Genomic DNA, 10,880 nt, shown 5'->3' with positions numbered 1-10,880 from the left:
TTAACAAACAGACGAGCCAAAAATAAACAGTAATGAGTAATCATGTAATTTTCCAATTCTTTGAAGCTTTAGACAAGCCCATACCCGCTTATATTTCCTTTAAGTTAAGTCGTCTTTTGGTAAACGAAACAATTAAAACATATACCGAACACAAATAATAGATCTTTTTTTTTTTTATGAATTTATGCACCTTACCTTGAAGGAAATGAGCATGACAGAGAGAATCGCTATCATTGAATATGTTATTGTGAAGATTATAGGAACACACTCAGCAAGGTGAAAATGTATTAGGCGTAAAAAATCTACTTCACGCAAGTAAAAATTAAGAGATATCAATATATGATTACAGCAACCCACAAGAAGGGCAACCGAACTATATAGAGTATACCTGTTTAAACAAAGAAATATCTTTGCAGTTAAAAAGTAATGAAACATAATGCAAACAGGAACCTTCACAAATTATAACAACAGATGTTTCTTTCGTGTAAAAAAAAAAAAAATATCTAATTCAGTAATGATGATTTTGATTTTTAAAATATGGAATCAACATAGGAATACCTAAACTGTGTATATTACAACGAATCAATGACCAATCATTGATAAATCGCTCTTTGCCACTCGTTGCAATGACCTACCTAGTTCTTATTAATGAATGATGACTCTCTACAATAAACTAGATGTTTAAAAACATTGAAACTGAGGGTATGGGGTCGTATATCAATGCATTTGTTCTATTCCATGACGGCAAGTTGCGAAAAATTGATAAAAACCGGACGACAAAAAAAAGAACGGGACCCCTTTTCTAAGAGATAACTATCGTCATTGTATACGTATATCTTTTTATCTTGTATAATTGTATGTATTGTGTAGTAAATTAACACTACAAGAGGTGACAATATCACCTTGGACGCCGGCAACGTTGATGAGCTCCAAAGGACCACCAGGGAGGGATTCTTCTTCCCTGGTGAGCGAGTTGAGGCAGAAATTCTCCTCCGGAGAATTGGTTGCCAAAACTCTAGGATACCCGATGTTGAGAGATGGACGCTGGTCGGCATCAAGGAAGAGGAGGCTGGCTTTTACGGGTTTTTTAAGATCCTGGAAAGCAGCCAACGCTTCTTGGAAGGCAGAGGTTTCCTGATGAATTATAATTTCAAGAAGGCCTTTGTGAAGATACACACCGGGAGGAGACCTCCACCAAGGGAAGAGAGAGGGGCTGGTGAACCCATGGATGTGGAGAGTGCCGCTTCGACCTCTCGCGCTGGCGTGAGTGGGGTGGCGGCCCATCGCACTAGAGCGGGGCAACTGGGGAGGCTGACCATGGCTGGATCTGGAGGACGGGATGTTGGTGGACTCAAAAGGCTGACGGTTGAGAGCGATCCTGGAGGTCTGGCTGCTGGGGACGCGTCCGGGATGGGGGCTGAGAAGGCCACTGCTCTTGGGGCCTCCGATGAGGACGGGACCGGGGGTGGTGGTGTCTCGCTGTCCCCGCCGGGGGGGGGGAGAGGTAGTGAAAGGCCGCCGGCAGCTGAGGACTAAAGAAGAGGATGAGACTGCAGTAAGTGAACCTGCATCACTGCATTGGTGGTTGAAATGTTCTTCAGCAGTATTTTAAGGGTAAGGATATTGATATTATTCTAATTCAAGAACCTTACTTATTTATAGGTAGGATCAGCGGACTTGACATGCGGGGGTACAGCATTATTTCTGTGCTAATGCATGCCAGGACCTGTATCCTGTATAAGAATAAACTCAAGATGCAGCCTCTTTGGCACTTATGTTTCAGGGACTTGGCAGCAGCGAAGTTTGCCCTCAAAGAGAGAACCCATAGGGAGGTGACATTTGCCTCTGGTTACCTCCCCTATGAAGAGGCCATTCCAACGGGGCCTTGAGGAAGATGGTGGATGGGCTGGCTGGGAAACTTCAGAGACTGGCATGCCTCATGATAACAGGTGCCATAAGCACTACTCCTTCTGCAGCAATGGAGGTTCTTTTGAACATTAAATCTCTTCATATAGAGGTTGAAGCTCAAGCCCTTAGCTCTGCACATAGGCTTGTGAATTTAGGAACGAACTACCATTCCCTAATTATGAGGGACATGGCAGACTGTTCAGGAGGATCAATGAAGACGGGATGCTGGCTATGCATTCTGATCATCAGGTGAAGATATACAAGAACACTTACTATAGTGTAAGGATTGAAGGGTCTACCCCACACAAGCTGTGTAATGAGATAAACTGCTACACAGACGGATCCTTAATGAAACAAGGATCTGGAGCAGGAATATGGAGGATGGACATGCCTAATCAAGACTCCCTCTCGTTAGGAAAACACACCACAGTATTCCAGGCTGAGGTGTTTGCAATATATGTCTGTGTCCAGAATTTGATAAAAGACGGCATGAGAGAAAGACTAATTACGATTTACACGGACAGTCAGGCAGCCATCTATGCGCTGGATAACTATGTAACCCGCTCTAAATTGGTGGAGGAGTGTAAGGCTAACTTGAACTTTCTCTCCTTGGCCAACAAAGTGCGGGTGGAATGGGTGCCTGGATATAAAGGCATTAAAGGTAATGAGCGAGCGGACTACCTAGCAAGGAAAGGAACTGAGTCCGCTCCTTTTACACCTGAACCCATATGTGGGATTAGTCTCAGTCTTCTTAATATGGATAGGAATATTTTAAGATGAGTGACAGGTCTATATACAGGACACTGTCAGCTAAATAAGCATCTCTATAAAATGAGATTGATATAGTCCCCTATCTGCAGGAAGGATGAAGAGACTGCTTACCACATCATTTGCAGATGTGATGTAGTGGCAAGAACACGATTCCTCATCTTCAGTAAGGATTGTATCTTGGACCCCAAACTTTGCGAGACAGTGGATCCTTATACAGTGTCCAGATTTGCAAAGGCAATTGGCCTGTTTTGAGCAGAGGAGGGACGGCGTACAGAAGGCCCTCAGTGGCCACGGTGCTTCTTTGCCGGAAGAAAAATAAAATACTATAAGAGGGTAAGATAATAAGATTTTGGCACAATCTAGGAGAGCAGAGCTGATAAAACCAATGACCAAGTGAGAACTTACAACTGAATGCCCTTACACTTTTAATTATCACATACTGCATAATTTTTTTTCTTTTCTGATATTAGAAAAAAAAACAGTCCAAAAAATGATTGGTATTTACTTATTTCACAGGAATGAGAGCTGTTTTAATCAGTTCATGTCGCTGCTTATGGGACTTGGTTTAGTAGACAGGTTGCAGCAGATGGCAAAGAAGGGCCACTAAGCTCCCCTGCATGCAGAATAAAAAGAAGGCCTCAAGGTTATGTTACATCATTCTCAAAGTTTCTGATGTACGAAGATGGGTAGGATAGACTTTATCACTAGTAAATGAAAAGCCACCAGTCTATCGATGTTACCACAAGAAACGCAGGAGGTTTCTAGGTGGGAAAAAAAAATGTTTTTTTTCGGCCGACTCCCATTGAAGTCCTATACTGCGGGTGAACAAAATTATCAAATGAGATAAAGATGTCACGCTAGGAGTGTACTGGTGAGAGAAATGCTCAGTTTTACCGTTGCGAGGATGCCAGAGTAAAACTGAATTGAGAATAGATGGCAATATAAAAGAGGGAGTAACATAAACAAGCGAAAATAACATCAAAGGGTTAACGGAAGGTAAACAAAAGTCTAAACAAAACAGATAAAATTCTAGGAAAATATAGACATTAATTTCCCAATATAAGCAAAATGCCCAAGGCTAAATCTCTCCTAGGTTAATATATGGGATATCTCAATATCATAAGTTTCAAATTTTAAGCAATATTAAACTTAATGGCCACTTAGTAGGCAACATACACTGTGGTTTTAGTAAGAACCTCAGAATAATAATGAAAAGAGAAACTGTTTCCCAGATTGTGCCTAAGTCCCATTTACTTTTTTTTTATCTTACCCTCCTTCCTGTAGTGTTAATTTACAAAAGAATTACAATACATAAGGAGGAGAGCCAAAGCTCATTAAATAGTAATAATTTTAAGCAAGATCACATGTTATTTCATAACTTATAATTGTTGCAGGCATTTCCAACTTGGAAGAGCACAAATAAATTCAATATTGGAATCCCTGGACATTAAGGTTGATTATATTGTACTCCTGTCCAGGCAAGGCTGGAATTAGGTCCAATTGTTCAGAATTTGAAGTGGAGAGGAGGCTGAGAGTATCTTATTCATATCATGGTTTTAATTTATTCTTCCAAGCAATTGTCAAAATAATGACTAAACTAAAAGTTTTGTTTATAATGAATCTAAAGAGGCATTACACATTTCAGTATCTTGTGTACAGAGCCTTCATGATTGAATCAGTGTGGCTTTGAATGATGACTGTCATTCCGACTGCCTGTATTGGGTTCCCTTTACAGTGTGTGGTTCCCTCATCGTTATGGTAACGTCGAAAGACTAATGGCCTTTCAGTAACTGCTAGTATATCCTACCCATCTTCGAACATCAGTAACATTGAGAATGATTTAACATAACCTTGAGGCCTTCTGTAAGATCCGGTTAATAATCGCACACCATAGAATAGAAAATCTATTGATACAATTCAATCTTCCTCTAACAGAGGTAATTGAAAGTGAGTTGTGAATGAAGGGGTGCATGTGACATTTTCCCCCTTTTCTCTTTTTTCCTAGAATCTTCTCATTCTAATTTCTGGACTCATTCCTGTAAAGTGGAGTAAAACATCCGTCACTAATAAATATTTTTTCTATTATTTTTGCATCATTTTGGACTACCACCCCGACTCTGTACCAACAATAATTTAATAATGAGTTAGTAGTTAATTGTGGATGTTTATACATAAGAAAATGGTTGGGGAAACTGTCAGTGAATAAGACAAATAGTTACGCAGTTAAGTTTATGTCCAAATGCCACATTTAAAGAATTAGGAACAACTTTCACTTACAGTTCACTCCACAGCGAAGGTGATGTTTGCCTAAGCATATTGACTGACCTCTCGGGAACATTCCTAATATCATCGTATCTATACTAGGATATATAAACTGATTTTGTAGCAATGATTAATATTGAAACTTAAGGTTGTAGTAGAAATCTTTTTCCCCCAGTATAATTCAAGACACTTCTATCTGATAACTTCACTCTTCTTATGTCTATATGCATATATACAAGGAGCTTTCTGTAGATTTACATATATTGATGCGTGGGACAGAATAACTTCATAGCTTGTATACCAAGTGTTAATATTCATAGGCATCAATATGGGTTCTGATAAATATAAATAAATATACAATCATATATATTTCTGTACAGAGAAATGATACTTTCTATTAAAAATTTTAATTTATTTCCTGGTTATAAAATCCTTAAAGACTTCAAAGTAAAAACCATACTCATAAAAAAAATGTATTTTAAAAGTGATGTATACAAGATATGTTTTATTATTTAATTTAACATAATACAAATTAAAATACATTTATTCTTTTAATTAATTAATTTTCTCTGTGCTTTTTACTAAACTTGACTTTTATTTAATGTACATAAAAAAAATTCTTTAAATTTCAAGATTATACAAATACAAATATTCTTTGGTAAGATGTATTTAATACACCTCACATATATGAAAGACAACAAGTATAATCTATTCCTACTTATTGAATTATGGACTACTTACTCAAGTAATAATGGAATTTATTAAAAAAATTAGGATATATTTATAGAAATGGAATTGGAACATAACCACTATCATGGATTCACCTACTATGAATTTTGTAAAACATTTATATAAAATACTTTTAAATTGAATGGCTTGGAATAAGAATGTGACAAGCCACAATTTTGAAGATGATAATTTTTTTGTGGAAAATGTTCATTGTTTCTCTATAAATCTATTTGATGTGTTAGTTTGTCTAATTCAATAATTCCAACTTATTTACAAATAACACTGTGATATATGCACCAAGGAACACTTTAAATAAGAATTGCATACATTTTTGAAACTGTTCTAATGAAATTTACATCATGTGGCTGGTCATATTCTTACACCAAGAACTTCACTTATACTTTGGGTATAGAAATAACATAACAAAAAATATGATAGGAATTTAAAAAGGTAAGGAAACTGGAGAAAAAAATCAGTGATGCATGCCAAACTGCTATAATAATTTGTTGGCGATCAGTTAGGAGAAAATATAACAGAAAAAGCCAATATAGACATTGTTTTAGTATGTGTAATAATATATCATTATATATATTTCATATATTCACATATTTGTGTATTTTAAACAAATTTGGTTAAGAAATAAGATTTACTGGTTGTTAACATATAATATTTTAATTTTTAAAGATATTTGGTGAACTAGAAAACGACTAGGCGATTCTCTTAGCTTAATGTCAAAGCTCATTAACTAATTCGATAAACATAACTCATAGAAGGAGGAATCCATTCTAGTGCTTAGTTTTGAAGAAATAATTGAAAATAATTGGTAGTCTTAATAAATGAAATATAATATGCTATATAACCTAAATAATTTGTAGACTAATAATAAATATTAACAATACATAAAAAGATTTTAAAAATAAATTAACAATATTATCTATATAAAATCACAATAAACCTCCTCTTAGTATATATGTAAAATTAATAAACTATCTATATTATTTTTTTACAAAAAATAGATTGGAATAACTTTGCATTAGTAAGAAATTGTGACAGTGATTAGTTTTTGTTTTATCACATCAAGGCAAACATTTAAGTGATCACAGGCACTGGAAATTGATACATTTGAATATTAACATCTTACAGATAAACTAATTGATGAAAATACTATTAATACAATAAGTATTTATGAGTTCTTTACATTTTTTCTATATTTTCCATTTTTAATAAACTTTTCTCATTGAATAATTTTAAATTTAAGACAAATTTAATCCTAAACTTATAAACAACTGATGGCATTTCTTAAACATTGTTTTTATAAATATAATATAAGTTGTAATAATGATTACTGGTTCAAAACAAGAAATCAATTACCGTTATTTTGATTTGATATATTTTGATCTTTAATGTATTTGAATATAAAATAAATAAAATTTAATTTCATCTTAAAACATATGGCAGTTATATGATGATTGAATAGAATTCTAATCCCTGACAAAATAAATCAATGTTCATCTAAAACTCATCACAAGTTTACAACTTCATGTAATAAAATATTTTGAAATGAAGCCAAACAAAATAGTATTTTTTAAATATTTTAAATTAAAAAAAGTATGTTATGAGTATGCCAAGAAAGTAATCGATCATTCTTTAATTATTAAAAAAGTTATACTTAAAGTTAACGTTAATATCAAGAGATAATGATTGCATAAGAACCAATCGATGATCTAATGACCTGAAAAGAAATACAAGTAAATATTTTTATCAATATTTCCAATCTGTTATTCTGTAAATTGATTTATTAGAGCGATATATAAATAGAAGAAAAAAAAAATGTCTTTACAGAATATTTCTGAAATAACAGTAATCAGAGTTTTATAATTTCACAAATCATGCTATCCTTATATACACTTAATTTTTGTTTATATATGTGTACTTATTCAGGACTATAGTTAATGGATGATTACTTTTAATGATATAATAATAAAACAATCTGGTGCAGTGGTGTTGTGCATCACACTACTTTCACAAACTAGCCTACTTACCTTCCCAAGTTTTATATAGGTCAGAGAGTTCATGTTGGAGTTATCGCTATTTTTGTGGTTTTCGAAAATAAATTAAATTATGAACAAAATTTTTTATTTTTCTGTTGCTATAAAAGTTATATTTTATGGTTTCTCGAGATGGAAATAACAAATATAAATTTTATTCCTGCCAAGAATACAATAAATTAACAAAAGATAATGAAGCAGTTATGCAATCGGCAAAGATTGTGCGATCTCAGCATTTCCTGTTCGAATCAAATTTATTTTTTCCTTTTTTATCCTTTAGTTATTCATAAACTTCTTTAATATTTTGTATTATTGCATTGTTTATTATTACTGAAAATGGAACTGTTCATTTTTCTCAAATTGACAAAATAAAGGTACTTTACCAGGAGATTTTTTAAAATTCAGCATTTAAGTCCTCTCAGTCTATTTCAATGGTATTAAAGACCAATTAATTTCTCATTTATTCATTGAATTTAATCAACATTGTTAGCACCATTTTGGAGAAAATCGAAAAACGGTGAAAATTCTATAAAATGGGACTTACGGAAGGTCAATTTTATTGAAAAGGTTGCCATCACAATCTCAGGTATATACCGACCTTAAATATGTAACTCAGTTTCATACGAATTTTCATTTTTGAGGAGCTAGTCTATTCACAGACACACCATTTTGCAAAACCAGGTTTTTTGAACTCGATAAAACAGGGGACCTCAAAACATGTATTTCCGTCAAAAACTTCCAACAACCAAATTTTTCATGATCTCAGTACTTTCTCTTACTAATATTCTACATATAGGCTAGTGAAAGTAAAAAGGAGTAAACAATTTTAATATAATTAACTAAATATGAAAAAATTAAATTATCACATAAATCTTAATAAGGGATCTTCTAATCAATTTAAATATTTTAGTAATAGACTAATAACTATGCTAAAATTTCATAATTACTCATTAATGAATCCTCGTCAGGTTCTTCGACAAAATGACTTAACACGTGTTCATTAAACTCATCAAACGGTGTGGATTTTGGATAAAATTTTGTACACAATGGACATATACGATCTTCAAAAGTATTTTCTTTGGTTCTAGAAATGTTAAAGTTTGGCTCCCTCCTTAGATTTGAATCAAAGCTTTCTTCTTGATGATTGCTTACAGGTATATCAGCTTCTTTTGTAGAAGTTTTCAAATTTTCTAATTCTTCTTTTAATATCATGCAGTTCTTGCACGTTTGCTTATCTTAAAAAAAAAAGGTTATAAGGAACTACATGTGGCTGAATAACATAAATCTCATATACAATGGGAAAAAAGGTAAAAGACATACCTACCACCTTTAAAAAGATTTCAAATAAAGGGCATTTAATATTAAGATAACAATATTTAATAATATTAGTTTAGATATCAATATACTATTTCATTCAAGAATTGGGGGATAATTAAATAGATATTTATCTAGGAATAAATTACACATCAATAACAGATCAAACAAAAATGTTTTTTTATAGTAATTTACCTTTAATAAATTTTGCTATTATTTCCAAAGCAGATTTGAGACCTTCTTGTTGTTGCTTTAAAACTATTTTTTCATTCCTCAACTTCTCTAAAATCCTTTTTATTTCTATTACAAGCCCTTCATAAACTCCATTTTCTTCATCAACGTCGATATCCAAAGTGAACTCACATTCTTTTAAACTCATGTCACCTGACTTTGTATCAGAAACCTGAACAATAATAGTATTAATAAATGAGTGACAATTTATATTTAAATTGAACTTTAATTATAAAATAGCAATAATTTAAGGCCAACATCACATTTTTGGTGAGTACATAAAGGAAATTTTATCAAATGTTTGCAGATATATTCAAGAAGTGATAGAATTTTAGATGACTGCTGGAGGCAAACTTTTTTTTTTTTTTTTTATACAATATTATAAGAATTAGTGGGTGCATCAACAGTTAAAGTGGTCTTTGATTTAAGCTGAGACTAAAAAACCAATTAGCCAGAAATTAAACTAGTTCTGAGCTAAATTCTGGAGCTAATACTTAAAGTTTTTACGAAAATATAATTAACATAGGAAAATAGTCATCTCCTTTAATAAACGTTTTCTTAAGTTAACTGAATAATGATGATGTAGTTAATCCACTTCCATGGGGATGAAGTTGTATTAATTAGTAAGAGTATAAAAGTTCTCCAGATCAACCACTAACTCCATATCTTTCACACTTTTACAGTTACCTTAATGCAGTAACCAATGTAGTGCATGATGGGGAACTTGAGGGTACTACCTAGTTGGCCTGGAGAAATTTTATGTTTCAACTAATTAACGCAACTTCATGCCAGTGGTAGTAGGTTAACTTTAGAAAATGTTAATTAAATTAAATGGAAAAAGAAATTTTAGTCTTATATATATTTTATAATTGAAATTATTTACAACAAAAAATTCTTTAAGTTCATTTATTAGATTAATTTGTATCTAAGGACATTGATAATATAAAAAAAAAAAAAAGTAGGTTATTACTATCTGCATTGTTATTGGATTTAATTATGTATGTACAGTAATTATTTGCTGTAATCTGTTTTACATATTATTTACTAAAATGGAGAATGATAAATAAATAGCATGATATGTATAAAGTCAGATTTTTTTTTGGTTATTGGATCCGTTTATTTTTCAAAATAACCCAAATTTAATTTGGTTGAAATCTAATAGAAGTAACCTAGTAAACAATAAAATAGTGATACTGAACATTACAATATGCTGTAAAAAATAGTTTTTGGATTATCACAATTAGAAAATACTTGCTGAAAACTTTTTACTTTTAAAGTATGTCTCTTCTGAGATATGTACTACTAATTAATGCTTCTTTAAATTTTAGACATATTTAAAATTGCTTAACTGAAAAAAAAATATATATTAGTGATAAGATTTCAATCACTGATTACAATGCAGCAAAAAAATAATTTCTGAAAATTTTGTATTATTAAACCACATTCCTTCTGAGATATTTAATATTAAACATCCCTGAGTGTAGGTAAGTCACAATGTTTGAAAAACTATTACAAAAAAAGCTTTTTTTTTATTGGCATGTATAATCACATATTATACACATATATATTGTAATAATTTTAAAAAATATAAAAAATAAAATAAAAAAGAATCTGAAT

General features: G+C 32.1%; 1 protein-coding gene across 4 annotated transcripts in view; it reads right to left on the bottom strand.

Moving 5' to 3' along the window:
- Nucleotides 1-10,880, bottom strand: part of spn-F (Protein spindle-F) — a 19,830-nt gene that overhangs the window by 5,810 nt on the left and 3,140 nt on the right. For all 4 annotated transcript variants that reach the window (XM_014421831.3, XM_014421822.3, XM_067048658.1 and 1 more), the window contains exons 3-4: nucleotides 9,228-9,435; nucleotides 8,666-8,953 (exon numbers count right to left, since the gene is read on the bottom strand). In XM_014421831.3, the coding sequence (XP_014277317.1) occupies nucleotides 8,666-8,953; nucleotides 9,228-9,435 (496 nt within the window). The remainder of the gene's footprint in view (nucleotides 1-8,665; nucleotides 8,954-9,227; nucleotides 9,436-10,880) is intronic.

This window comes from Halyomorpha halys, unplaced genomic scaffold (assembly GCF_000696795.3).
Source record: "Halyomorpha halys isolate HHAL.00 unplaced genomic scaffold, Hhal_1.1 Scaffold20.1, whole genome shotgun sequence".
Lineage (NCBI taxonomy): Eukaryota > Metazoa > Arthropoda > Insecta > Hemiptera > Pentatomidae > Halyomorpha > Halyomorpha halys.
Note: the sequence above shows the minus strand (reverse complement) of the source record. Positions and strands in the feature narration are given on the sequence as shown.